This window comes from Corvus kubaryi, unplaced genomic scaffold, assembly GCF_017639235.1.
Source record: "Corvus kubaryi isolate FWS band 111438036 unplaced genomic scaffold, C.kubaryi_AGA036_p1.0 138, whole genome shotgun sequence".
Taxonomy (NCBI): Eukaryota; Metazoa; Chordata; class Aves; order Passeriformes; family Corvidae; genus Corvus; species Corvus kubaryi.
The window spans coordinates 4,767,994-4,795,751 of record NW_024580672.1 but is presented as its reverse complement, the minus strand read 5'-3'; the positions used below and the strand labels follow the sequence as shown (position 1 = coordinate 4,795,751).

Below are 27,758 nucleotides of genomic sequence, written 5' to 3'. Positions count from 1 at the left end.
TGACTCTGAGGACAGCATCAGGAATAGACCCACAGGGAGCCTGAGCACTCCCCTTGTCTCTGGCTGCAGGGAGTCCCAAGACAAACGCAGCATGATGCCTGAGAGCATGTGGCAGCTTAAGTCAGACGAGAACTTTATCTGCTACTAGATAATACATGTAAACAGTCCCAGTTTTATGCAGAAGCAATGAAAACACTTGAAAAGCTTTCACAGCTGAGCATCACATCCCCCTCACTGCCAGTGCCTCACTATGCCCTGCACAGCACCGCTGCTGGAACTAAGGCAGTGCTGCCTTACCAGCACTGCTGCTGGAAACCCTTTCCTCTGTCTCTGAAAGATCCCCTGGAGAACTGTACTCTACAGGCAGGGCTGCCCAGCTCTCCAGCTGAGATGTTCCCCTGATAAGGCATGGAGCCATGCCAGGGATATAAGAACCCATATAATGCTGTTCCCAAAGATGCCCACAAATGCAGGCTGAACTCCTGTGGCCATATGAAGGCAGCTATCCATGCAGCAAGGAAGGAGGTGGAAGCAGGACATCCTGGAGCTGGTGGTATTTTGGTTAGCTCTTGAGATGTTGCTTTTCTCTTGACAGTGTGATTTCAGCCCAGGTCCCCTGGGATTTCACGCAGCGTTGCTGATTGTCTGCTACATTTCAGGTGTGAATTTGACCTTTACATGATTGATCACTTTGTGGAGCCTTAGCTCATCCCCATCTTCCTTATCCTTTTAGCTTAACCTTGTGCTTCACTGGCTGACAGCAGGGCCAAATCAGGCCCCATTTCTCACCAGCACTGCTTAGCAATTGCAGGAGTGAGCCAAATCTGTGCTGCCTTCCAGCCTAGGAGCCCAGAGCACGTCACAAATGTTAATGAATTAAGCCTGACAATGCAGTCGGGTCCTCGGGGGAGGAAGGTAGGATGGGCCCCCACCTTCCAGCTTGGAGGCACAACAGCAGGGCTCAGACGCTCAGAGTGCTGGGTAAGTGATTAGCAATGTGGGAAGAAAGCCCTGGCTCCCACCTCTGAGCTATAATCACAGGAACGCTTGCTCAGTGTAATCCCTCGGGCTATTTTTTTTTTTTTGCCTGTTTCCCCTGGGAGCGATAGGCTGCTCTGCCCCTGTCTCCCATGGCTCCCTTGGCCGCAAGGGCAGCCCAGTACATCTGATGTGCCAGGCATCCATGCCCCCTCCCTCACAAGTTGTGCCAAATGATCACTATGCCAAACAGTTAGGACAGAGTGGAAAATTTCCCCCTCTCCACGGCTGCATCTCCTGCTCAGTCAAGCCTAACTAAATTACACATCGATCCTCGTGCTTTCTGCAAGGATGCCGCGCTCTTTGCTTCTTCGGGAGCAACTGCCTGAAGCATCTCTGTCCTGCCCATAAGCAGCTGGGTGACTGTAGCTACTGCTGTTTCTGGCCTGACCTGGGAGGGGGGACAGGCAAGAGGCTTAAGTGTGGGGTGGACACTGAAGATGGGAAGTCTGAGCACGTGTCCACTGGCCCCGTCTCCTACCGGCTTTGTAGGTCCCTGGTGTGGGCCGGGCTGCAGCAGCAGCTGAAGCCTGCCCAGCTGGAACCGAGTGGAGGTGCCACCTGGCCCCTGGAATTCAGATGTCACCACCGCGGCCCCCCCAGGAGGGTGCAGCCACCTGCTCCCACTCTCCGCGGGAAGGAAGCAGGGAGGGCCAGCTGGTGCACCGGAGGCAGGTCCGGCAACTCGTGTGGCATCAGCGTCAGGGATGCTGTCCCCCCAGGTGCGGTGCCCACTGCCGGCCCCTCGGCGCGGCTCAGCCCGGCCGGGCGCCGCGGGTCGCCATTGGCTGCGGCGGGCGGGGCGGGGCAGCCCCGCCTCTGTCGAGAGCCGCCGCCGAGCCCGGCCCGGCCCGGCCCCGCTTCAACAGGCGGCGGCGGCGAAGCGGCCGCGGCAGGCACGGCAGGGCACGGCAGGGCAGGGCCGGGCAGGGAAGGGCAGGGCAGGGCAGGTCCGGTCCGCCGGGCTCCGCGCCGGGCGCCCCGCCGGCCCCCCGCCGGCAGGATGATCGGCGTCAACAGCATCAACAGCAGCGCGGGGCGCATGCGGTCCCGCTCCATGTGCTCGGTGCGCTACGGGCGCAACTACCGCGGCGTGGAGACCTTCTGCTACGGCTGGCCCCAGCGCTCCCGGACCCTCAAGCCGGTGCTCTACACCGACCTGGTGGTCAGCCGCATCCAGAGCCGCCGCAAGAAGAAGCCGGTAAGCGGCGGGCCGGGGAAGCGGGGGGAATTCCATGGGGGAATGCGCAGCGCCCTGCGCCCCGGCGGGGACACGGGTGGGTGAACATGCCCGGACGGTCGCTCGCTGCAAGAGCCTCAGCCCTGGTACGGAGCAGTCAGCCTCCATCTCCCTCTCGTTCCTGCTTTCTGCGGAGCCGGGTCTCCACCATGCCCCCTCCTCCCGAGGGTCCCCGTCCCCAATCCTGCATTTCTGCCCCTTTCATCCCACCCCGATCACGGAGGTGGCGGGAGCGCAGCAAGACCTGGGTGACATTGCGCCGCTTACCGTGGTCTGGCAACAGTGCTTGCTCGAAAACATCGCTGCGAGAGGAATCCAGGACAGAGCCGTACCGTTGGGACCTGCCCCTACGGCTTAGCATAAGTGACGAGCTCTGCGGGCTCTCTGCCAAGGGTTGCGCTGCGCCGTGCCCTGTCATCCCAGCCAGGGCAGACTGGCACCCACCTGGGCGTCGGGGAGAGCCGCAAGGCAACGCGGAGGGGCAGCGCCGCAGCCCCGGCACCCAGCCGAGCAGAGTTAGAGAGGAAGGAGTGGCTTCCTGGGCAAAAACGGGCTTTTTATTGCCGAGAGCTTGCTCGCTGTGAGCCGGCATCCGTTTTGGAGATATTAGGCTGGTGCGCATCGGTCCTGGGTGGGAAGAAGCGAACAGGCTGTCTCTGGGCGCGTCCTGCCTCGGTCGGGTGCCTGCCTCCGGTGTAGTAGCGGGAGAAGAGCCCACACCGGCCCCTTCCTCGCAGGCAAACTGGGGCAGAGCAGTCAGGGTTACCCCAGAGCTACTTGGGCTGCCCCCGTGGCTAAAACCAGCCCGGTGGGGCCATCGGGGCCGTGCCAAGCCGCGGTGCTGTCATAGCGCAGTACGGTCTGGGGGCAGCATTAAGTTGTGACGCACTCGGATGGAAACATGCAGTTGGGAGATGCTCGGTCGCTGCTTCCCGCGCTGTGGGGCTGCGCTGGGAAGGGTCTGCTGTCCTGGGGGAGATAGTTGCCTGGGCAAGGAGTAGTTTAAATATTTTGAAAGAGGTTGGTGCAGCTTACAGTGTTACTGAGTCAAAAGTGTGGGGCCAAGATGGGTAGCTGTCACCTGCTGCCACCCATGACTGCAGCAGGGTGGAAGGTCATGCACAGGACATTGTCCCCGTGGCAGCCCATTTTACGGGGAAAAAAGTCTGTCCTCAAGTCACTCTGCTCTGTGTGCACACAGGAGCCCCTCTGCAGCAGAGGGGAGGGAGGGACACGGGGATGTATGCAGCAGGGCTGGTGTGTGCCAGGTGATGAGTTGTTCTTGAGCATAGGTTGTGCATGCTGGGCAGGCAGGAAATGCGGGGGGGTGCTGCTGAGGTGAATTAGGGACCCGACAGGTACAGTTCCATCCAACATACAGCTCTGATCTGACTCTACTGTTCAGATCTGTGCAGCTGGAGGGTCTGTGTGCCTGGGGGACCTCACAGAGCTTTGTGGCTGGGTGTAGCGAAGATATTTTGCTAAGGAAAAGTTGGGCACAGCCAGCAATTGAGCTTTCATGTTTAAATGCTGTCAGTCACAGAGAGAGGTAGAATGACTGCAGGGAGGGTGCTTGGTGGCTGTGAAGTCTGTCTTGAAGAATGTCATGAACCCATGGCTGGTCACAGGGCTGACAAGAGGAAGGGGAGCCTTGATACGCACATGGCATCTTGCTGCATGGAGAGCTGAGCACTGTGGTGTTTAGCAGAGGAACTAGCAGACTGGAAGGAGGATGTGTCCATAAGACTTATGATGCATAGAAGAGGCACTCCAGAAAGGGTTAAAACCCTCATCCAAGTGCCCAAATTCCTGCCTTAACCTTCATCTGTTACTTGAGTACTGGGCTACAGTCCTCAGTACAGTCCTGTGCCAAAGCTGTATTCAGACCAGCTTATTACTCAGCTCCCCAGACCATCACTGGATCTTGCCTCTGGTCTGGTCTGAGCTGAGGAGCTGAAGGGAGGTGTCTTCTCCCTGCCCTGCTTACATAGGCTGTCCCCAGCAGGGCTGGCCCTATGGCTGGGCTAGAACATCAGAGCCACCTGCCTCTTGCCAGTGCAGCCCCTTAGCCGTCCTTGAGACCGCTTGGTAGAGCGGGACTCAGGAACAGCCTCTCAGCCTGCTTTTGGGAGGGAAAACACCAAAGAAAGATGTTGATTCAGTTAGAAATCCCACTGGGACAGTACATTCCTAGGTCTCCTTAGCATTGCGCATGTCTAGGGCAGAGCTGGCTGACTGGTCTGGCATGCTGCAACAGTGAGCTCATAACCCAGCGATGGCAAAAAACCCCAACCATGCTTGGGGTCATCATCCATAGTGGCATGTGGCCAGTGCCCAGCTTTCTCTTGGGTAGTACTTGCAAGCTCAGAGATGCCAAAGAGTTGCTGTCCTTTTGGCCCAGGGGAAATGAATCCACGGAACAAAGAGAGTCTGGAGAGAGGGACCTGCTGATGAATCTGGTGTCTGTGGTCTCTGCTGACGTGGTTGTGAGTTAGGCTTCAGGAACCTGCGTCACCTGCGCTTCCCTAGCAGAAACGATCTGTGCACCAAAAAGCCCAGAATTTTGTGGAGTGACAGGCAGTGGTTCTGCTACAGGACCAGAACAGCAGAGTGAGCTTTGTGGCTGGAATGCATCTTCTCGGCTAGGACTTGGGCTGAGTCCACCAGCTTTGTACCTGAGATTGGTCTTGGATGAGGTTGGTATTTAGCCAAGCAGAATTTTGGCAGGTTTTAAGTGTAGATGTAAAGCTTTGTGTTGCCCTCTCAATCCCACAGTCTCCCTGTTCCCTTGCACAGGAGTGCTGAGCATCCCCTGCTCCCTGTCTCTGAGGTGGGGTACTTGACACCCCTGCTGGTAATGGGCTTGGTGGGATGCTGTTGGGGCTTGCAGCAGGGCAGCTGGGGCCTTTTGAAGCCATAAGGCAGTTCAGCCTGGAGTCCCAGCACCCAGGTTTTTGTAACACAGTACTCTGCCAGGATGTTATCCGACACTGTGCCATCCTGAATTACTCCTCAAGCATCTTCTGCTATCGGCTCATCCACTCAGCATTTAGCAGCAATCCTCCCGCAAGCCCTGCACGGGGCTGGGGTTCTCTCCAGCCCTCCAAAATCCCTGCTCAGCTGGCTCACATCTCCCTGCCTTGGGGCAGGGAGTTGACACTTCTCTGTATCACCAATGAGCCAGATGGAAGCCAAGCCACGTGTGCCATTCTGCCCGCTCTTTCTGAGGTGCTTTTGGGCCATTTCCAGTGGCCACTATGTGCCATTTTTTTAGTCTCCTTTTTGTATCTGTTGGTTCTCAGCATTTTTCAGCTGCATCCCCGGCAGTGATTAAGATCCCTTCTCTTCTGTTTCCCATGGTGACTCCTTATGATCCACATTGCTCTGAGATCCTGCTTATCCCCCTGCTCTGCTCCCAGATTATGTTCTGCAGGGCTCTGGATTGCCTTTTTCCTCACAGATTCTTCTCTAAATCTCTTTGCTCCTCTGGCTGCCTTGCTGCCAGCCTGCTGGTGGGTATCTCCTGCTCACAACTTAGCATCCTGCCCCTCTGGCACTGGGACTGCACTAATGGGTCTGGGATCAAATCTTCTCTCAGGCTCTGAGGCTATTACCCCTTTATAGGTCTCCTGTCTTCCCAGGAGAGAACTGAACCCAACTTTTCTGCCTGCTAGATTGAGACGATCCCTTCCTTCCTGTGAGAAACAAGCTGGTGCTATGCCAGCATTTCCCTGATGGGAAAGTGTGGAAAGAGCTGGGTTCCTGCTCCATCCTGGCTGCTGCGCCTCTCGGGAGTGATGAATGTCCCTTCCTTAGACATCGCTGGGGCCTGTCTGCTGGCCAGCATTCCCGGGCCCCTGCACGCCTCCAGCTGTACTTTCTCAGCCACCAGCAAGATCTCTCAGCAGCAGTCTCTGGCCCAGTGATGGATGTTGACAGCTGCATGAACAGCCTGTGCAAGATTCGAGTATTTTCCTCCAAGGATGATGCCTTCCAGATCTTGCTCCAAAGCCCTCTGTGAGCACTATGTTGAAACCCTCTCTGGAGCCTCCGTGACTACAGAGCTGTGCTGAGCACTGCTGGCTTGCACCCAGCTCAAACCGGACAAACACTTGGGAGCGGGGCCCTTAAGCATCCTGCTGTAGGCAGGCTTAGTTTGTTCCTGTGCAGAAATGCAGGCAGCAGACCCTGCCTTGCTCAGATGGGTGATGTCTGGGTCTCCAAGGAGGGAAAAGTGTTGGGGTTGCTGGGGAGGGGGTAGGGACAGGCCACAGCCACTCCAAGCACCTGCCTTGACCAGCCACAAGGTCCTCTGAGTGTCTCATGAAGGACAGCATGCCAGGGTTTCTGCCAGTGCAGGGCCAGCACTGTGCTGAAGTCTCTCATAAAGTGTGCTCCTGCAGGAGCAATGCATTGCTGGGGAGTGCTGGGTGCTGCCATGAGCCCAGGGTGTGTGGCTGACTGCAGTGAAGTTGTTGGCTGTGGTCTGTTGTGGCATGGAGCTTCTGGAGGCCGTGGGGCAGGCTGAGGTTCCACTGAGTGGGGTGAAGGCATGCACCAATGAAGTCTGTCCCAAAAGCTTTCTGTCGTTGGACTCAGGCCTCCTGAAGGCTGCCACTTTTACCAGTCTGGAACACCTTGGAATAGGGAGAAACAGCTCTCCCAAGCACTGGGAAATGTTAGGTGTGCCTCACCATTATGCTGCTAACACTGTGGCACTGTCACGGGCAGGTAGAGACAGAGGGTAGGAGAGGGCAAAATGCCAGGGCCATCCCCTGCATTGTCCTTGAGGTGGGGGGTGGTTTGCAGGTCCCGTGGTCCCCAGCAGAAGGTGTCTGTACCCCTAAATCGAGGTCAGCTGGCTAGCCTAGCCAGGACAGGGCTGGACCAGAACTGACATGAGGTTACCTTAACCTCTGGTGTCCCTGAGCCAGTCTGGCGTGCCTCTTCTGTTCCGCAGAGCAGACCCCCAGCCTGGCACCGCTCTCCTGCTGACCCCCCACTCTTCTCTCTGCAGGCTCTGTATGGCTCCATCAAGAACGAGAAGCTGCAGTGGGCCATGTAAGTACCCCTGCAGGGGATGCTGCTGTATGGCACTGGGTGGGCAGTGAGTCCAGCCAGCCCCAGAGGCCACACAAGCCATGGTGCTGCAGGGCAGGTGCCCCTGTGAGGATGAGAGCAGGAGAGGGAGCTTGGGCTGGGTTGGGCTGGGGTGCAGGCAGTGTACCCCTGGCTGCCCTCAGCACTGCCATGGGGGTCCCTTCTCCAGCATGCTGGGGGAAAGCCACCTGAGGCTGGTTTCTTGCAGCTTTGGCATGTGTTTGTGCCTTGGTGGCTGTGCCCAGGGTGGGAATAGACAGCCTCTGGAGGTGCTGTGGCTGTGCCAGGGCCCCACAGGGTGCCTGCACCCTCACCTACAGCTGCCATCTCCAGCAGCAGGAGCGGCAGCGCCTGCGCTGCAGGGATTAATCAGCCCGGTCCTACCCAGTGCTGAGCGATGCGCTCGACCGCTGCCATGGAGACGCCGGCAGATGCTGAGGGGTTTAATTAGCAGCGAGCGGCTGAGGGAGCAGGGAGGCAGCAGCTCTGGGTTCCCACATCTTCCTGCGGGCGGGGGGGAGCGGCACCAGTGCAGCCTGCCCATAGTGAGGGGCTGTGACCCGGTGGGAGCCCACACCTGCTCCTGCCCTTGGATGGTACTGCCCAATGCCTTCCCACCACAGTCCCCCTGCACCCCTTTGCCTCTGGCTCTGGACCCTGTAGTCTGGCTGCCACCCTTAAAATGTGGGGACCAGAGCCTGCGTCTCTCCTCGTGGGGGCATTCCATTCTATACCCTCCTTCCTACCAGCTGGGGACCAGCAGTGAGCCTGTATGCCGTGGACTGGGGCGCTGTGGTAGTGCCAAGCCCTGGGGTACTGCTCCTCCATCGCTTCTGGCTCATCAGCCTGGCTGGCATCTGTCACACCCCTGCCCAAAAAAAGGCTCCTCAATCCCTGGGGCAGGCAGGGGTCCCACCCTGAATCAGCAGTAAAAGTCCAACGCCTTGTCGTTCAAGGAACCAGGCAGCACCTTGGCTGTCTAGAGAGACAGGGGCACATGGGCATGGCTAGGTTTGGGGTGCTCACCAGTGCTGATGGAAGACTGCTCATCCTGGCCTGCTGCTCCTGGCTTCCCTTTCAGAAGCCAGGCCTAAAAGTGGCACCGACCAGTGGGGAACTTGGTATTTGCTTTTCCCAGAAAGGTAACAAACTCTTTCCCCACCCAAATCTGATTGGCAGAGATGAGGAGGAGCTGAGAAAGTCCCTCTCAGAGCTGGCAGATCCCAACCCGAAGTCCATCAAGCGCATCAGCAGCTGCAGTAACCCCTTTCTGGACTTTTCCCAGGACTCCAGCATTGCCACTTACAAGCATGGGCTGTTAGTCCGCAAGATCCACGCTGATCCTGACTGCAAGAAAAGTAGGTGCCTGTGGAGGCCATGGGCAAGAGGGCACTAGTGAACTCCAGAAGTGAACAGGAAGCAGGGCAAGAGTCACTATGTGATGTCCAACTGTAGCATCATGCCAGCCTCCAGCATGAGTGCTGTGCCAGGCATAATTCAGCTCTCAGGCTGGGGAGCTGAAAGGCCTGTCCCTGCCCATCCACATGCACCATCAGGGCTTGGCAGATGCCGAGCAGGCAGGAAGTGAAGCCCCTGCCCACAGCACTGGGAAAGGGGCAGGCAGGGTGATGGGGTGGGGTCTCCTGTTGCACCCCTGCCACAGGATTGTGTGGATGAAGGAAGGTGTCCTGTGGTGTGATAGACAAGGCTCACAGCGGGCTGCAGCTGGTTGGGCACTGCCAGGCATGTTCACTGTATTCCCCATAAAATCCCTCCTAAGCCCTGGCCATCTAATGCTGCCTAGATCTGATTAGATGCAGCCGCCCTTCAAAGCCAGCATTACCTGGCAGGCAGCACCGCCTTGTCCCCATGCCCGAGCGTGGAGGCAGCGGTGAAGCCGAGCACAGGCAGCGAGGCGGGGAGCACAGGGGGAGCGCAGCACGGCGCTGGCCCCGGGAGGCGGCAGCGGCCCCCCTGCCAGCAGCACCATCTGCCAGCCACGCGGCCTGCGTGGGCTCAGGTGCGCAGGGACGGTCCTGGCGTGCTGCCCGTCCCGGGGGTGGGGTGACGTGCGTTGTGGCAGGGCTGGCTGGAGGAGGGTGGAGGGGTGGCTTTTACCCCCGCTCGATTCTGAGGCTGATGTCTGAGCTGCTCTCTCCTCCTCGGCAGCACCCCGAGGGAAGCGCGGCTGGAAGCCCTTCCACGCCATCCTGAAGGGGATGATTCTCTACCTGCAGAAGGTAGGCAGCAGGGCCACCCACGTCCACACCAAGGAGATGGATTGTCCCCAGTCCAGAGGGTGGGTCACAGCAGTCTCCACAGCAGTGAGAGAGGGGCTGCAACACACAGCACTGCAAAGCCTGGCTTAAGTAGACTCAGCACCCTGCATGCCTGAGCAGCTGCTTGGGGACCTGGTGGCATTCCTTTTTCCAGGGTGCTTGGGTACAGCCTGGGCAGTGAAAGGCACTACTAACTGAGAGCTCTGCATGCAGGGGGCCTGGCTGGGAAGAAGAGCATCAGGGTCTTTGCCCTGAGTGGGGCATTGGGCTGCACATCCAGTTCCCTGCAGGCACACACACAGGGAACTGGGGGCAGTGGGGAACAGCCCCTGTGCTGTTGCCAAGCCAATGCACCTAGGTTGTGCAGCCTCTCTCCAGGGGTGTAGCATGAGCTGGAAGCAGAGTCTGCAGCTGCCTGGTAGAGGGTAAGCTCCAAGCCCTGCCACAGCCAGCACTAGTCTGCAGTTCCTGAAACCTCATAGAGCTGACTCATGGTGGGGTGCATTCCTGAGCTGGCTCTGAAACACCCCATGATTTGCAGGAGGAGTATAAGCCAGGGAAGGCGCTGGCAGAAGAAGAACTGAAGAATGCTATTAGCATCCACCATTCACTTGCCACGCGGGCATCTGACTACAGCAAGCGACCCAATGTCTTCTACCTCAGGACAGCTGACTGGAGGGTCTTCCTTTTCCAAGCACAGTGAGTCCTTCAGGATCCCTGGCTGGGCCCCACGCCAGGGCACAGGGACTCCCCTGACTTGAATGTAGGGTGGGATGGGGCTTAGGGCCACCTTGCTCTCTCCTGTCCTGGCCCTTTCTGGAAGGAGAGGGACCTGGTGTCAGTGCTGAGCTTTGCCCAGCTCCTCTTTTTCCTACCCTGCCGGGCTCAGGTTAGCTGTGGGTAGAGTCCCAGATGCCATGGCTGGCCAGGGCCAGGCCTGGGGGACTCAGACTTCGTCTGCAGAGCAGATCCCTCTGTCTTTGACACAGATAGCCCATCTGTATTTTGGCCTTTTTTCTCAGGAACCCTGAACAGATGCACTCGTGGATCACACGCATCAACGTGGTGGCAGCCATGTTCTCTGCACCCCCCTTCCCCGCAGCCATCGGCTCCCAGAAGAAGTTCAGCCGCCCGCTGCTGCCTAGCTCCTGCACCAGGCTGTCTCAGGTGGGCCACGGTGTGGGGGCAATGGTGAGCCTGGGACAAACCCCTGGATCTGCCAGTGGCACTTTCCCCTATAGAGGGATCTATGTGGTGCCATGCACCCAGCTGCCTCCCCAGCGAGGTAAAGGGCCAAGGGGGAGACAAAGAAAAGGGGTACTGAGATTGGGGGCAGACAGTGAGGTCTTGTTCCTGGCAGTGGGGCTGGACTCAGGTGATGGTCTGACCATGGATGAGAAAGTGGTTCCACATCATGACTTGCAAGGTCCTGCGAGGGACCTTGAAAGGCAACCAGCTGGGGGGATTAGCTGGCACTCATGCATACCAGGGCAGTTATTCATAGAGCAGAAAGGATTTAAAAAACCACCAGCCTAGTTTGAGAGGGATTAAATTTTTCTGCTTTAAGACTGCAGTCAGTCCTGCTATGAGGTGAGAGCAGATTCCCCCCAAAAGCCTGTGATTTTGTCTGCCATTTAAAAAAACAAAAATCAAACCTGGGAGCAGAAGCTGAGATCCTGGCTGCTCCTAGAAGGGGAAAAACCTGTTCTGTGCCCAGCCAGCTCACATTACCAGGGGGACAGAGCAGGGCACTGACATAGTGCCACCCTTTCCCAGGAGGAACAGGTGAAGAACCATGAGACCAAGTTCAAGACAATGTCAGCGGAGCTACTGGAGCATCGTTCCTCACTGCCTGAGAAGAAGGTGAAAGGCAAGGAGTACGAGGAGCTAAAGCAGAGGGAAGAGTACCTGGAATTTGAGGTGAGCTGGAAGATGCCCCCCTCTACCCTCAGGCCCTCTGCCCCTACCTGTTTGGCCATCCTCAGTGAGGGGCCCAACCCATCCCATCAGCTGAGTTACACTGCCACTGCCGTGGTCTAAGACCACAAGTATTCCTCTGCCCTGGGATGCTGGCTGGGTTGGAGGGACCATGAGCATCCCCCCCCCCCCCCCCCCCCGCAGGGATGCTGGCCATAGGACAGTACCCAGCTTGCCAACCTCTCTCTCTGCTGCACTGTGCTCCCCAGAAATCCCGCTATGGCACCTATGCCATGCTGCTGCGGGCCAAGCTGAAGGCTGGCTCTGAGGACCTGGCAGCATTTGAGTCCACCCTCTTGGACACAGCGGGTGGGGAGGACGATGGCCTGAAAAAGTCCCGCTCCAGCCCCTCGCTCAACGCAGAGCCCTCCAGCACAACCAAGGTGAAGCGCAACATCTCAGAGCGCGCTGGCCGCCAGCCCCCCGGCCACTCCCAGAAGTCATAAGTGAGGGGCCTCAGCTGCCTGCACTGCAGCTCTGTTCCTGTCCCCCCAGCACGGGGGTGGAGGCCGTGTGCCTGCTGAGACCCTGCATGTGTCCGTCTGTCTGCGGCACGAGCTGGAGGGGGTGACAGCCCTTCTGCAGCCGTCAGCACCAGCCATGCAGAGCCATGGCCCCTCCGCTGGAGACAGTGGCAGAGCAGGACGGTCCCCAGTCCTTGCCTGCAGGAGCTGCCTGGCCCTATCAGACTTGTTCCTGCCCCTCCTTGTCCTGCACTTGGCTGCAGGACCTACTCTTGCTGCCCCAGGGAAAGGGAGCAACTGAAACCTACCCGCTGGGCTCAATTCTTCAATGGTTTAAAAAAAAAAAAAACACAACCAAAAGACGCAGCAAAAAATAGCCAGCGGCCGCTTGTCCAGCTCCATCGTGCCATGGGGGTAGATGGGAGGGGGCCAGCCCTAGACTGTCCCCTCTCCTGGGGCTGGTGGTCAGGGAAACTGGGGAAACAGCACCTGGTCCCCTCCCTGCCACCTCAATCACCTCTGCACCCTCCTCGCTTTCTTACAACTTTTGAACAGTTTTTGTGATACAGTTTTGCACTTTTTAGTACCAGATCGAGCTGACCACTAGGGAGGTTTTTTTGGGGGCTACTTTTGATGCTTTTTGGGAACTGTTTAAAAAAAAACAAAACCACAAACCCAGCCATATCTTGTAAGCACTGCACTCTGGGGGAAAGATTTTTAAAAGGACTCGGGAGATCCAGCTCCCCACACCCCCACCCTGCAGCAAGCTGAGCGTGGGCTATTGTGTGTACTGCTGCTGCCTGCTCCCCAGCTCCACTTCAGCACCAGCAACCCTTCGGGGAGACAGCCCTGTGGCTGCCAGCACCAAGGAGGCAGCCTTGGGATGGCAACACCCATTGCTGCACGTGTGGCTGCATGGGAGGCTGATGCACCGGTGCTTCATGACCCTCATTTTCCACCCCCACTGCTGGCAGCCTGGACTGGCCCTGTTTGCAGCACCTGGGTGTGAGCGTCATACCCAGGGCATGGTGGGCAGCAGTGCGCAAGTACTCCCCATAAGGCGGTGAGCCCTGGAGCCAGGGCTGGTATGGGGCTCCCCCTGCCCTATGGCTCCAGCACACGCTGGAGCCAGCTTTTCTTTCCACACCTCTTTTACAACACATGCCTGGGGCCGTGGAAGCTGCCAGCAAAGCCTGGTCTGCAGTGCTGCAGTCCCCTTGCTGCAGCAGCAGTGGTGCAGCCCCTTCCTCAGCCACAGGCGCCCTCCTTGCCAAGGTGAGGGGCAGGCTGGGGCAGCCCCCACCACTCCAGAGTGGGCTGACAGATGCTTGTCCAGAGCAAGGGGCAAGTGATGGAGCACGGCTGCAGGATCGTCCAGAACGGGATCCGGGCACAGTGAAGGGCTGTGACCAGGGGCTGGCACACACGCAGTTCTCAGCCGCCTGGGACCTGGCTGGTTTCAGCACTGACTTTGCGAATGTGTCAAAACTTTTTATTCTGCTCTTTTGAGTCTATTGCAAAAAAAAAAAAAAAAAAACAAACCCACCCTTGCCCCAGGTGGCTTGGGGGGTGGGGGGGAAAACAAACCTTTGTACAGCTTCTTCTCTCAGTTACTGAAGTAAAACTCGCTCTTCACTTCTTGGGTGCGCTGTGGTTTCTTCCCCATGGTTGGGGACAGCCCTGGCACAGAGGGATGCTGAGGAGGGGCTGGCAGCAGTCTCCTTGGTGCCAGACTTCCAGACCCAGGCAGGGTTCAGGGGGGTTAATGCCCACCAGCTCACGGCTGGGGCTGGAGAGAGGGAGGGCAAAGACTAATGGAACCTGTGTCCTTTTATTCAGAAGAGGGACCATTAAATAAAAGCAGAGACGGGCAGGAGCCAGCTGCATCCCATCCCCCTGAGTCCAGGCAGCCGGACCCCAAGTCCAGAAGGCACTTGTGTGGGCAAGGCAGAGGGCAGTGCAGCTCCCTGTGTGGTCACAGGGGCTGCTGGCTGGCTCCTCAGTGCACCTGTGGCTGCTGGCTGGGGGGCAGCTCACCCCCCGGCTTCAGGGCCAGTGTGGGCGCCTGCTCCTCCTCCACCGACTCACTGCCGTAGGCACTGTCTTCCTTCAGCTCTGCAAAGCAATCCCCGGGTGCTCTTAGCGATGGGGCAACACGGGGGCAGCAGAGACACTCCCTGCCCCCCAGCCCCAGCCCTCACTCTGTACCTGTGCTTTGCAGCTTCTCCAGCGCCTCGGTTTTGTGGAGCATCCTCACAGCGTTGTGGAGCCCCATAGAGTCCAGTGCCTCCAGCAATCCCCCCAGGCTGCCACCGGCCAGCTGTGGAGAGAGGGCATTGAGCAGGGCTTGTCACCAGACAGGCAGGGGAGACAGGGGCACCCCAGCCAGGCACTGACCTCGTAACTGCGCAGGAGGCTGACACTGGGCGAGGGGGTGTCCTTGTAGGTCTCCACGAGGCTGCAGAGCCCCAGGCGCTTGGCCAGCTCGATCCAGTCTGACCCACTGCAGTCCTGGTTCAGCAGTTGCTCCAGTCCCTTCAGCGCCTCATTGTCCAGCGACAGGACCTTCCCTGTGTGAGAGAGGTGCCCCCATCACAGGCTGCCCATCCTTGCTGCCAGGAAGGTGTCACCCTGCCTGGGTATGGTGCTTTTAAGCAGGGGGGAAAGGGGCTGCTCACCTGGCTGGGGGGCAGTGGGCAGTTCTGCCTCCGGCCCCTGCTGGGAGGCCTGCAGCAGAATCTCCCGCACCTGCAGACAGACATGGATGTCAGCATCCTCCAAAGCACTGCCCAGATCCCCCATCACCTCTCACACCATGGGTCTCTGCAGGACACGGAGGAGCACAGGCATCCTCAAGGAAGCATTTCCTGGAACTCCACCCCATCCATGCTGTGGCCTGCACAGAAACACTCCCAGCGAGTCTGTCCCGCTGTGCCACACACCTTTTGGCTCCGAGTCAGGTCCAGGGACGTGTGGCAGCGGCGCTGCCTGTGCCCTGCCTGCCAGTGCCCCTGTGTGAGGAGCTTGGGGTTGGTGCTATGCTCTGCAGCTGGGGCTGGCTCCCCCAGATCCATGGCTAGCTCCTGCTCCTCAGGGTCAGTGTCTGTGTCGCTGTTGGCCTCCGATGAGGATAGGCTCATGGGCTCGTCATTCTCACACAAAACATCTGCCCCTGTCAGGAAAGGGTGGCATAAGCCTGGCCCAGGGGTCTGACCTTGTGCCTGCCACCACCTAGCACAGGCAGCCAGGGCTATGGGGAGGGAAGGGAAAGGAGGAAGGGCAGTGCCTTACCCGCTTTAAGGAGCAGTTTGGTGAGGGTGGGGGAGCCCAGGCCAGCAGCCAAGTGCAGGGGTGTGTTCCCAGAGAAAGTCCGGCTGTTGACGTCTGCTCCCAGCTAAGAAAGGTGTGAAGCCATGAGGATGGGCTGCCTGGGCACTGCTCCTCCTACACCGTCACCCCAAGGCCTCAGAGGAGCCCCCACTTCTGACAGGAGCCTCTAGGAGGCTGCTTGCCATCCCTGTCCCATAGCTACCCCTACACCAGCCACCCCATACCTTCTTCACCAGGTGGGTGGCCATGTTCAGGTTCTCCATCTCCACAGCCAGGTGCAGGGGGGTCCTCCCGCTTTGCCTCTCCACTGCATTCACATCTGCTCCCGTCCTGACCAGCAGGTCCAGGCAAGCCAAACTCTTTGCCTTCACAGCCAAATGCACAGGCAGGAGGCCTGCAAGATGGGGATAGGCTCAGCAGCCTTCTGGCCAAGCCCATGATGGTTAAGGGCCAAGCCCTTCTGGCCAGGCCCCAGGACCCACTGGGGTCCTGGCCATCGTCCCCGAGCCCCACTCACCATGGAAATTGGGCAGGCGGAGCAGATAAGGGGAAGCCGAGCCCAGGTGAGCCAGCAGTGTCCTCAGCATCTCTTCATCGCCAGCCTGGAGTGCCAGGTGCAGTAGAGAATTGCCATAGCGGTCCAACAAGGTTGGGTCAGCGCGGGCTTGCAGCAGGAGCTGGACCACTTGGGGCTGCTTGGTGATGACTGCCAGATGCAGCGGCGTCTGCGGGACAGCAGCACATCCTCAGCAGTGCTCACAAGAGAAGCCAAGCGCTGCACCACCATTCTTTCCAGTAGCTGCAACTTGTTCAGATCTGCAGCCTCCCCTCAGCAGGAGCAGCTACAGGAGCCCCCAGGGCTGGAAAACAGGAGTGAGGAACTACTCCCAGGTAGAGGAGAACTGGCTGCTCTGAAAAACATGTACCTGTTGCAGGTTATTGGAGATGTTGATGATCTGCTGGCTGGGGATGCTAACAATTACATCGATCAGCTGCTTGATCACAGCTGTCTGTTCATGGATAATAGCGAGGTGCAAAGGCCTGTAGAGAGAGTGGAATGGCCCCTAGCTCAGCTCCATGCTTCTCCACATACTCCCTGCCACCCCCAGAGCCCCCATAATGGCTCTGATGGACAACAAGACTCCCATGCTCTCCCTTCAAACCCCTCGTGTGCTCACGTGTCTCCGTTCTCATCCTGTGATGCGGCCAGGTGCCTCTGGACTGCCAGCAGCATGCGGGGGTCGGCGGTGACCGAGTAGTCGAGCAGGGCATGGGCATTGCGACGGGCTAGTGCCAGCATCCACAGCTGGCACAGCTGGGCTGGGGGCAAAGCAGGATGTCACCTCCAGGAGCAGCAGCCTCATCCACCCTTCTGCATCCACCAGGTGTGGAGAGCGGCACACGACCCCAAAAGGTCCTAAATCCATGCCTCCTCTCCTGAGCGATGTCCCCCAGCCCTCCCTCAAGCTCAGCCCCTCCTACCGTGCTTTTGCAGCTCCTTGCAGTATGTGCTCTCTTCTGCAGGTGCCTGCCTGTCGCTCCCAGGCCCCTCTGCCTCGGGGCCCTTCATCTGCATACCCCCCTGGTAGCTCCCCACTGGGTGGGGGCCGGGTGAGTAGATGCTGTTGTAGGTCAGCCCAGGGGAGTATGGGAAGCTGAGGTTCCCACCTGCAGGGCAAGGCAGAGGATGGGTGAGCAGAAGGGAGCCTCAGCCACCTGAGCGAGGAGGGGGAAGAAGCAGCCCCACTCACCTCCTCCAGAGCCAAAGCCCCCGGCCCCCCCGCCGGCCCCCCCCATGTGCGAGCCACCGCCAAAGTGCTGAGGAAACTGAGGCAGGACTTTCTTGCGCTTCCTCTCCACTTCTTCCTTATCTGTGGGGAGAGAGGGGCAGCAGGGTGAGGGGCAGCCCCAGCAGCAGGGCCCATGCCAGCCTGCCTGGGGGGTGCTCACCTTCCACCACTGGGTAGTAGGTGAACTGCTTGGAGTCACTCACGTCCCCTCCCCGCTTCCGCTTCAGCTGCAGGAAGACGGTGACAGGACGGTCGATCTTGGGCTTGTGGTAGGGGGGTGTGCGGAAGACAATGGCGTACTGTAGGCAGGACATGATGGACATGAGGTCCTGATCATCCTGGAGCTGGGGCTACCTCAGCCCACAGGGCATCCATGTGCCTCGGAGCAGAGCAGGACACTCCCCACCTCCCCTGTACCTGCTTGTGCACATCCGTAGGAGAAAAGTCCCCGAAGGCCTGCCAGCCGTTCTCGTCATCCTCGTAGAAACGCACCTCAATGTCATCTGGGGAGAGAAGTGGCACTGGCACTGCCTCCTCATCCCAAAAAGGCTCCAGGGACACAGACCCCTGACCACCCAGGGGACCCAAATCTCTCCTGCCACAGCCCCCCCAGAAGGTTTAATCTGGAGAGAATGGCTTTTACCTTTCTGAACTTTATCACACAGCAAGTAGACTTCGTCTCCTCCCCGCACGGAGCCTGCTGTCTTATCCATCCGTGAGATCTTCAGGTTGGAAGCTCCAGGGGACTCTGCAGAGCAAGACGTGTTGGGAGACACTGTGCAGAAGTCCTTACCCCCGCCTGCCCCGTCCCTTTCTCAGAATGGCCCCATGCTCACTGCTGTCATGGATGGGGTCCGAAATGACAGGCTGGAGGGCCAGCGTGAAGTTCCCACTGCTGTCACGGAGGTAGGCGGTGAAGCGCAACCGCACAATGCTCAGGTCCATCACCTTCTTCAGCTCCTTCGCCTCCAGCTCGATCTCACGCAGCTCCGATTCTGCCAGGGTAGGGGGACAAACGTCAGGCTGTGTGGGGGACAGTGCTCCAGGTCCCCTTCCTACCCACCCCAGCCCCATGCTCAGCCCAGCCCCCAGCTGTCAGCCCATGGTGCCGAGGCCCACTGAGTCCCCAGGCTGCCCTCACCCGTCAGCAGATGGTTCCTGTTGCGCATCTTCTGCTGCTTCAGCTTTTCCTTCATGATCTCCATCATATTCTTTTTGGTGACATGGAGCACACCCAGGTTGCTGAACCTGAAGAAGAGGGAACCTGCCAGGAGCTGGGAGCATCAAGGCCAGGAGCAGCAAGCCCAAAGGGGCACATACTCCTGCTGCTGGGAAGGACCTGAGCACAGAGCAGTGCCACTCAGGCAGCAGGGATTCAGTGTGTGTGGGGCAGAAGAGGAGTAACCACAGCAGAGAGGAAAGGAGCCCCAGAAACTCTGGGCTCCCACAGGTGACAAATCTAAAGGGCTATCAAAGACAAGACCAGGACTGAAGGTCAGAGGGATGCACAGGGGACTGAGCTGAGCCAGGGCTGGATATGTAAGAGCAATGGCAGCAGTTGCAAAATAACCCTGTGTCATAGGTTAGCAAGCATAGTCCCGGAAGGGACGTCCTTGCTAAGGGGTGCTTACAGTTTCCTCTGGGAACTGATAGAACCTATCAGCTGGCCAGTTTGAATATGGACAATTCTCTAAGCCACTTAAAGTTGTGATCACCTCTGTGATCCACATTTAAGAATAGGCAAACTCCCCCTCCAAGCTCTCTCTCGTTTCCGGCGCTGGGACAAGTGGCTGCAGGCCCCGTGTGGGGGCCAGCGGGCCCGGCCAGGCCCTGCCTGGGCCAGGCCGGGCCGGGCCACGGCCATCCTGGAGCCATGGACCTGTTCCAGCCGTGGAACCCCCCCCACTGCCTTGCCGTGGGCAGCCGGAGCGGCTCGGCTCTCCCCCCTCTCCACTTCGATAAGAAAAATTCAACATTCCAGCTGCAAAGCTGCAAGGCCGAGGTGAGATTAACCCTTTTATTGCTGTGAAGAGCTGAAAACCTGAGGGAAGAGAGAGAGGAGATGCTTAAAGCTGAAATTCTGTTGTGAAGCTATGATATATCAGAGTATCCTGTTGTAATTTCATGAAGATATGGGGGGTGGAGTGTTCAACTCGTGAGCAAAAGCACCTGCGCTGAGATAGGCAGATGCTGACGCAGCTGTAATTTCATGAGAAGTTTGGACAGGGAGAGATGAACCAGATGAGGACTTTTGCTCCAAAGGGGAAAGGAGAAAACCTCAGTCCGTAGAGATGAACCAGATGAGGACTTTTGCTCCAAATGGGAAAGGAGAAAACCTCAGTTCCTAGAGATGCTCCCAGAGATAGTCCTAAAGATGAAGATGATGAAGACCCTTTGCTCCCAGGGAAGGAGAAGGGCCTCTGTTTTTGTTTCTGAACGGCTCAACCTTAAAATTGTACCCCAAAAAACTTCAAGAGTGGACCCTCGAAAGCAGTTGCGGGAAAAGCTGCAAGTCGGGGGAAAGGACTCACACGCAGGCAGAGAGACTCCTCTTCCTAAATGGACTGAACAATATTTGGAAGTGGGCGGCTGTCTCGTTGTGATAATGTTTTCATAGCATGAGCAAGAAGAGACTTCTCTCTCTAAATGGACTGAACAAGGTTATTATGGAAGTGGTAAACAGACTGAACATCTTAAGGGTTGTCTTTTCACATTGTCAGTGGGAGAAGGGAGGAAGGTGGGAGGAGGAGGAGAGTTCTGAAGGTGGTATAATTTTTTTCTTCTTTTAGGTCTGTTAATAAACTTCTTTATATTCTTTCAAGTTTGGTGCCTGTTTTGCATTTCTCCTAATTCTTATCTCACAGCAGATAAACAGTAATGAGTATTTTGGACCAAACCACTACACCCTGTGACTCAGGCTGGCTTCAAAAGTCATCCGCAAAGCTGGGGAGCTGCAACCTCAAGGACAGAAGCCCAAAATAAGCTGCATATGTCAAAACCCAGAGACAGGCAAAATGCTCAGAGGACAGAGCTGTAACCATGAACTTATCTAGACACACCCCTGACCTCAGCCAGCAAACACAACCCCAGGGTGCACTAACCCCTATCCTTCTCCCCATCTCAGAAGCTGCAGACAGCACCCACAGCCACTTCACATAGGCAAGAGGCCACCCTGTGTCCTCCTTGCACGTACTGAGCTGTCATGTCCTTGGGTCCCACAACCGTGACACAGTTGCCAGCCTCGTTGCACTGCTTGCCCACCAGGCTGTGGGCATGCACACGGGGAGGGTCACTGTGCGTCACCAGGTCTACCTCGATCCGGGCCATCCCTGTGTAGTTACAGATCTGCAGGGAAGAAGAAGATGGGGGTCAGGTACAATAAGCCAGGAGCCTGAAGGACTCTCTACAAATCCCTGTTGTCCCTCCCCATGGCTGCCACCTCTCCTCCCCTCCCTCCAGCACCAGGAGACACATAAAAGCTTATTATAAATTTCCTGTCCTTCCTTCGAGGCTCCCTCCTGATGCTCATGCATACTGGCTGAAGACACTGCTCCATCCCCTCCCCATAGCAGTGCTCACCTTGACAGTGGGATAGGTCTTGCGCCCCTTCTCACTGGATGCTCCTGGCAGCCCCCCATGGGAAGGGCCCTCGCAGCCATACCGAAACCGGAAACCCCGCTGTGGAGGCAAAGAGAGGTCAGCCAAGGGCGGCCAAAGCCTGATGCCATGACAGCAGGAGGTGACAGTTACACCTGTGTTTACCTGGGTGACATCCTTACCTGCTTTGGCTGCTCAATAATGACAAGGTAGGGACCTTCCACTGGAGGACAGAAAGGAGAGGTACCAATGAGAAATATGGGATAACCAAAGTGCATGTTCTCAGTGAGGATGCTGGAGATACAGGGACAGCACTGAAGGTGATGTGAGCCCTGTCTGTCCCATGGGGGTCCTCAGAGCCCCCAACCCCTGTGCTGTCACAGCTCAGCTGGGAACAGCAGTCAGAGCAGCAGGAAGAGGAGGGGAGGGCCAGAGGGTGCTCTGTCACTTGGGGAGCAGGGATGCTCAGGAGGTCACAGCCCAACCTGGCAGTCCCTGGTAGACTGAGCAGAAGAGCCAGATGGAACAAGCCCCATCCTGGTGGCACAGAGCAGGGATTCCCAGCCAACCCACAGTGGGGCCAGTAAGGACAAAGCCTGTGGTGCTTCTGGGAACTAAGAGGTGTGAGTCAACCTGCCGGGAAACTCCACTGCAGCTGGGGACCCCTGGAAGGGCACTGCCAGAGGGGCCCTTACCTGTCTCCATCAGGGGCTCCTTCTGCTCCATCATGTGGGAGCCAAAACTGAAGTCATCGTAGTCAATCCCATCCAGGCACTAGGTGATGGGAGGGAAGATGAGTGTGATGAGTGTGTTGGGGCTGGAATCCCCAACTATCCTGAGGGGGTGATGGCAGTCTGGCACGGACCCCCATCGGGCAGGCACAGATCCCCTGTCCCTCCCTGGGAAGAGAGGTGGGCAGGTGCAGACCCCTCAGTGCCCACCCTGGAGGCTGACACAGACCCTCCCACCTCCCACCCCGGAAGCAGGCACAGACCCCCACCTCCCACCCCACCCGTGGGGTCGGACACTGCTCCCTGCCCAGCTCCGGGGCGGGGACCAGGCAGCGACACCCCCCGGGCCGATCCGATCCGATCCGTACCGCACTCACGGGTTGGAACTGCTCGTCCATGTCGGCGCGGGGCCGGCCGCCGGCCTGCGGGGAGAGGGGGATTGAGCGGGGCTGCAGGAAGGCACCGCCGCTCCGGAAAGTCCCTAGAAACCCCGCCGAGCCGGGAAATGACGGGCCCGCGCGTCACCGGCCCGCCCCGCCCCGCCACGGCCGGGGCACGGCCCGAGCCGGCCCGGGGCACGGGACTGGGGACGCGGGGCTGGGGACGCGGGGCTCGGCCCGGCACGGCTCGGAGCGGGGCTCTGCTCGGCCCGGCTGCTCCTGCGCCCGCCGGCGGCCGCTCGGGGTCATGGGGCGGGCTGTCCCCTCCTCGCCTGGGAATTTTGGACTCGGAGCCCCGGGCGGGCTGGAAATCCCGGAGCACTCCCGCTCGCCTCCCCCGGCCGTTCTCGCCCGGGCGCTGCCTGGCAGCTCCGTGGCGCCAGATGTACCGAATTTTCCCTCCGGGAGCAGGGAGGGATTTGCCCCGCACCGTCCCCGGCCGCCTGTCCCGCTACGGGCGCCAGTCCCCGCTGCGCTGGCATCAGCCCTTCCCCAGCAAGACCTGCAGTGCAGCACGGCTGAAACCACCCGCCCGCGCCATAAAGCCCCGCAGCAGCCCCTGGGTCCCCCAGGGTCCCTACCCCACATCATCCCACCCCGCACACGGATGTCGCCTCCAAGCCGCTGTGGACTCAAACAAGGAGTCGCCCCAAAGTGCTGTCCCCAAGCCCACTGGCTCCCCCCTGGCCAGGGGAATCTCTCCAGGACTCTGCAGACCGAAGCAGAGTCTGCAGCCCCATGCCAGGCACCCAAAGGGGTGCTTTCCCTCTCCCCCATTTCAACTTACACAGCAGCCCCGGCATCCTTCCCGCGGAGGTGGCCTGAGAGAGGCATTCGCTATCCGTGTTCCCATTGCCTCCTTCCCACTGGCTTCAAAGTGGAAGCAGCAGCCCCAGACCTCCCTGTGGGAGCATCTCCCACCGCCCCAGCACTCAGCACTGGATGCTTCCCGCCGACCCCAGCAAGGCCCCGCCAGAGGCAGGGGGCCTTCCCTGCCGCCCACAACGCTCACATCCTTCTACTCACCGGGGAGGAAGAGGTTGGTCTCAGAAACCCGTCCAGCCCCAGCATCGCCACAGGGACTGTCAGTACCACAGACAGGAGTTCCGCTGGGGTCAAGGTCTGCCTGACCTCAGAAAACCACCGGCGACTTCTAGCAAAGGGGCAGGATCAGGGGAGAGCCTACGGGCACGCTCCACATTTCTTCTCACTAACCAATGAAAAGAAAAAAAAAAACCGTATCTGACTCCACAGTGCCCTCATACCATGAATTTCTGAATCAGTGGTTGCTACAGGTCCCACTCAGGGGATTTTGAGTGTGTGGGAGAAGAGGGGAAGGAAGGGGATTGTTCAATTCGTGTGTGACTCATATTCTTCAGAAGCTGAACAGAGCCTTTTCAAGGACATTTTTCAGCCACTCAAGTCTTCCAAAGGGGCTGTCCTGTGACCCCAAGCCTGAGGTTTTTCCCGGTTAGCCTGCCCCTGAGCCCAGAGATACATCGCAGGCAGCCATGCAGCCTGGGATGTGGTGTCTGTGGGACCTGCAAGTGCAGGGGAGGGTGCAAGGAAGGTGGAGATCCAGCACTGCAAAATGAGGTGGGGACTTTCCTCCTGCCATTCTGCAGGGGCTTCCGAAGGCCTAGGAACATGGACACAAGCCCCTGCTGGCCTGTGGGAAGCAGCACACACTGCCTGCTGTTGGCATCCCACCGGTCATCCCACCTGGACAGCTTCAGCCTGCCACCAGCAGCCAGCCACCCTATCTGCTGGCACAGATTTTCCAGAGAAGTGAACAAAGGGACAAACATCCTTCTTCAGTGTGCTGGGAACAGCCACTTTGAACCCTACCCGCTGAGCCTGGTGGGGGAGCCTAGGCCTGAAGCTGCTGGGTAAGAACAGACTGTGCCCCTTGAATAGCACAGCTCCCCCTCTCCAGTGGCATCAGCTCCATCTCCTCCTGAGGGGTTTTCACAGCTCACTCACTGCTGCCTAGGACACCTCCACTTGTTGCAGCAAACAGCATGACTAGGGAATGTCATGGAGTCGTGCCTGCATCTCCCCATCCCACACAGCTCTGGTTCTCTCTGGAGGTTGCCGGCCATAGCCCTACACCCTTGTGCAGTGTGTGCTGGAGGAAGCCCACCTTGCTTGCTGAGCAGAGATGGTGTCACCACCTGCTTCTTTATTCCTAGAAAAGCAACCTCAGGCAACCTCAGACCAGCTCTCAAGGTAAATTCCTGCCTCCTGTGCCAAGCAGCATGCCTCTCTGGTCCCCAGGACTTTCTCTCCCCAGGGTTTCCCCCAGGAGTGTAGTACACACAGCTTTTATCCCCCACACGTCCCAGAAGGGAACCCATCTCTCCTTCCTTCATCAGTAGCATTCCCTGCTCTGTGTTACCCAACACATCTGACTTGGATCATGGGCTTGAACTGCAGACCCTTTTTGCTTGTCTAATTCCTCCCCATCTTCACACATTCCTAGGGTTCAGGAAGGATTCTCTGGGCATTTTCGGGAATGGGGGAAAAGAGCAGCAACCCAGCTGCAAGGCACTGCCCGGAGCAGCACCAGCTCCCTGCCCCAGAGTGCAGCACTGCCAGACGGCACAGCCTCCCTGTGCCAGCCAGACTGCTTAAATTAAGGGGCAGCCTTTGGCAAGCAGTTCGAGTTAAAGCCATTCTTCCATGCCTGCAGCTCCTTGAACGTGACCTAGTAATGCAGGTGCTATTTTCTTTCCTCTCATGACAGTCGGCTGACTTGCAGAGCTGATGCCCTGCAGGCAGGAGGGAAACATACATCAGCCTATCTGAAGCAGGAGTGTTTAGTAGCCATGGGAAAGGGTGCTCCAGAAGTGAAGGAGGCAGCACAAGTGCACAAGTGCAGCCCTGATCTGAACTGCACTAGCCACTCAGCTGGCTGCTCCTCTAACATACTCTTCCCTTCACATTTTTATTTCCCTGAGGTCTGCTAACACCTGCGAACAACGGCTCTAAATACTTGGCCTTGCTTTCTGCACTAATCCTGTGCTCTGCTCCATCCCTGGAGTCCCAACAGCTACTGGCAAGAGGCTGCTGGGTCTCTCTCATATCGTGTTCACAGTGACTCCTGGAAATCAAGTCCTTGACCAGCAAGTATGGCAGAGAGAAATCCCCTCTCCCTGAAAGCTGTCCAAGCTTTCCCCTCCTGAAAGCCTACCTTTGAGCACTGAAGCCATTTGTATATCTCTGCATAAAATGCCTTTACTCCCATTGTGGCTGTCAAGGTGGTTTTGGCAAACCCCAGCCACCCACTTATCTTCTGGTTTTCTCCTCTAAGGGCCTGTAAATTAGCTCCTTTGCTGTTGTGTTATGAACTATTAATCCAGCTGTATGCCCTCAGAGAACCCCTCCCAGCGTCAGCCCGGCGTTTGGTGTCTCTCTCCAGTTTCCACTCTGCCCACAGTGCCACTACCGTGTTGGTGCTCACGGCTCCATTTGGGCTAGAGCTTGCCGAGCCTGCAGGCACGGATCTGTTCCCCTCGGAGTGGGCAGCAAGCCAGCCCTGCCCCAGCGCAGACAGGGCTCAGCATGCAAGAAGGAGAGCTGCAGGATGGGGCAGAACCCACTGGCAACATAGGAAATAAGGAACTTCCCCACCGGCAGGGAAAAGGGTATAAGCGCCAGCGCTGGGACCTACTGTCTCCTCTCCCCTCCAAGAGAGCAACTGTCTCTCCAGCCTGGATCTTCCCAACATCCCCTACCCCAGCTGGCCCCATGGCCGACCCAGAGGCAACCAGGGACCGGCATGGCTGCTGGAGCGAGAGGGAGCCCAGGACCCTTCCGCTGGGACGAGCAGCCCAGGCACAGGAGCTTTAAACCTCTGCACCGCTCAGCTCCCTTTCCCTGGGAACCGCTCTCCCGCCGGCGCGGACAGCCCTGCCCGCCCTGCCCGGGCGCATCCCCCCGGCACCCCCGAGGAACCCCACCCCGGCCCGGCCGCTTACCTTCATCCCAGCCTCAGGCCGGCCGCCGCGCCCCGGCCGCGGTGCCAGGAAAGTCCCGACCCGGCTCCGCCTCCCGGGGCTTCCCGGGCCCGGCTCCGCCCGGCGGAGACAGAGGGAGGGCGGGCCGGGGCACCCCTGAAGGGACGGGCAACTCCAGGCTGCTGCATCCCGGCGACACCGCCTATCCCCCACCTGCCCGGCACCCGGGCCAGGGAACCGAGCCCTGGGCTCCTGGCTGTCCCCCGAGGGGAGGACAGGACCCTTCACCCCATTCCCAAAGGCAGCTGCTACCCCGGCGGGGAAGGACCATGTGCCTCACCCATGGCTGATTTTCACTTTTATTATTGTAAATTCACTGTTGTCTTTATATATATACTTTTTAAAAAATATATTAGATACAAAAGTCAGAAATGCTCTTTGAACTACATATACTGGTGGATTTACAGGCCGGTTTGGAAAAGGTGGGCAAATAGGAACGCCCAACTCGATCAATGCGCACAGCAGCAGCAGCAGCAGCAGTAAATGCCCCTCTCCAGGAACAAGGGGATTTTATATATATGTATGTATATATATATATTTGTAGATCTATACATACACACACACACACACACAGAGCACTCAGACCCCTTGACACCCCAACCCCCTGCCCAAGGATGCTGTAGCTGAGCGGGATAGGGTCCTGCCAGGCAGGCACTGGCCAAGGCACCCCAGGACGGATTTGGGAGTCCCAGAAGAATGCGGCACACACTTCCTCTGTTCCTACAGAAGCGCTTTCCCTTTCCATGACTGAGCTCCCTGGGACAGCTTCAGCTGGCAGCAGCACAGAGGGGAAGTCCACTGCTCTGCAGGCGCGGTGCCTGCAGGACATCCCCTGCATGATGGTAAATTCAGAGACTCATTTCCCAAACTGGCTGGGAGCACGGGAATGCTGTGACCCAGGAGGTGAAACCTGCCTCAGCAATTCTCAAAGCTGAAAAAACGTGGGGAAAGTCACTGACTGAAGGCATGGAAGGGCCCTGAGCAGTGAGAGCCCTGGTGCTGGGGGGTCAGCACAGTCCAGCCGGGACTGCTGGTGTCATCCTGCAGCAGTGACACCACCCCCACCTGGGAAGGCAGACAGGGAGAGAACCCCTGCTGCCATCCTCACTGGGGTTGCAGACAGACTGGCAGCGCAGTCACTTCCCAAGGAAGGGAAAAGGCACTCGGGGATTTTGGCTCCTCTGACGGTCACAGTAGCCAGCTGGAAGGCTTGCTCAGCTGAACCTTACCCCTCTGGAGGAGGGAAGAACAGAGATCTCCCCTTCCAGCACACTAGGCTCGTGTGGCGAAGGGAGAGTGAGCCCCCTGTTCCCCCACATCCCTTATAGGAGGAAGCCTCTGTATGATTGCCTTCAGCAGCCCCTGACTCAGACCAGGCTACCCCAGAGGCTCTGTGGCAGATCCTGGCTCTGTTGATAGCACCAGGTTGGCATCCCCACACCCCAGCAGTGACACCAAACCCTGTGTGCAGGGAGGGGACAGTTCTTGCAGGCACAGCAGCTGCCAGAGGAGCGCTGGACACAGCTCCCGCTGAGAGTGGAGGGCACCACAGGCCCACGTGCACAAACACACACACACAAACACACACACACACAAACACACACAAACACACAAACACACACACAAACACACACAAACACACACGCACACACACACACAAACACACACACACGTACACACACACACAAACACACACACACGTACACAAACACAAACACAAACACACAAACACACACACACGTACACACACACA

At 58.3% G+C, this 27,758-nt stretch overlaps 2 protein-coding genes across 7 annotated transcripts in view; one reads left to right on the top strand and one right to left on the bottom strand.

The window, feature by feature from the left end:
- The window catches only part of PSD (pleckstrin and Sec7 domain containing), a 45,668-nt gene extending 31,935 nt beyond the window's left edge, over positions 1-13,733 (top strand). For all 3 annotated transcript variants that reach the window (XM_042018767.1, XM_042018766.1, XM_042018768.1), the window contains 7 exons: positions 7,296-7,339; positions 8,558-8,736; positions 9,548-9,618; positions 10,199-10,356; positions 10,680-10,824; positions 11,434-11,577; positions 11,844-13,733. In XM_042018767.1, coding sequence (XP_041874701.1) covers positions 7,296-7,339; positions 8,558-8,736; positions 9,548-9,618; positions 10,199-10,356; positions 10,680-10,824; positions 11,434-11,577; positions 11,844-12,080 — 978 coding nt within the window. In that variant the 3' untranslated portion in view covers positions 12,081-13,733. The remainder of the gene's footprint in view (positions 1-7,295; positions 7,340-8,557; positions 8,737-9,547; positions 9,619-10,198; positions 10,357-10,679; positions 10,825-11,433; positions 11,578-11,843) is intronic.
- A 177-nt stretch (positions 13,734-13,910) lies between these two features.
- Positions 13,911-26,068, bottom strand: NFKB2 (nuclear factor kappa B subunit 2). Of its 4 annotated transcripts, none has more exons than XM_042018769.1 (24): positions 25,967-26,068; positions 23,013-23,196; positions 21,915-21,968; positions 21,511-21,589; positions 20,998-21,038; positions 20,798-20,896; positions 20,412-20,563; positions 18,360-18,466; positions 18,055-18,213; positions 17,862-17,966; positions 17,636-17,721; positions 17,379-17,517; positions 17,180-17,299; positions 16,911-17,096; positions 16,607-16,748; positions 16,355-16,469; positions 15,946-16,153; positions 15,653-15,822; positions 15,390-15,492; positions 15,041-15,270; positions 14,777-14,846; positions 14,496-14,668; positions 14,307-14,418; positions 13,911-14,213 (listed from the first exon to the last, which is right to left on the bottom strand). In XM_042018769.1, the coding sequence occupies exons 2-24, from the start codon at positions 23,055-23,057 to the stop codon at positions 14,098-14,100; spliced, it is 2,811 nt and encodes a 936-aa protein (XP_041874703.1). In that variant the 5' UTR covers positions 23,058-23,196; positions 25,967-26,068; the 3' UTR covers positions 13,911-14,097. The 4 variants fall into 4 exon arrangements, with proteins under 4 accessions (XP_041874703.1, XP_041874705.1, XP_041874706.1 ...); XM_042018771.1 differs by having other exon boundaries at positions 21,924-21,968; XM_042018772.1 differs by lacking the exon at positions 21,915-21,968.
- Positions 26,069-27,758: the final 1,690 nt, after the last annotated feature.

Excerpts from the sequence above, each read along its gene's own strand:
- NFKB2 (XM_042018769.1), bottom strand. The coding sequence starts at position 23,057 with ATGCTGGGGCTGGACGGGTTTCTGAGACCAACCTCTTCCTCCCCG. Across the intron at positions 18,467-20,411 it reads CCCAAGGACATGACAGCTCA|GTTCAGCAACCTGGGTGTGC; the intron begins GTACGTGCAAGG and ends CCTCTTCTTCAG. Across the intron at positions 14,419-14,495 it reads GCCTCCTGCGCAGTTACGAG|CTGGCCGGTGGCAGCCTGGG; the intron begins GTCAGTGCCTGG and ends CTCTCTCCACAG.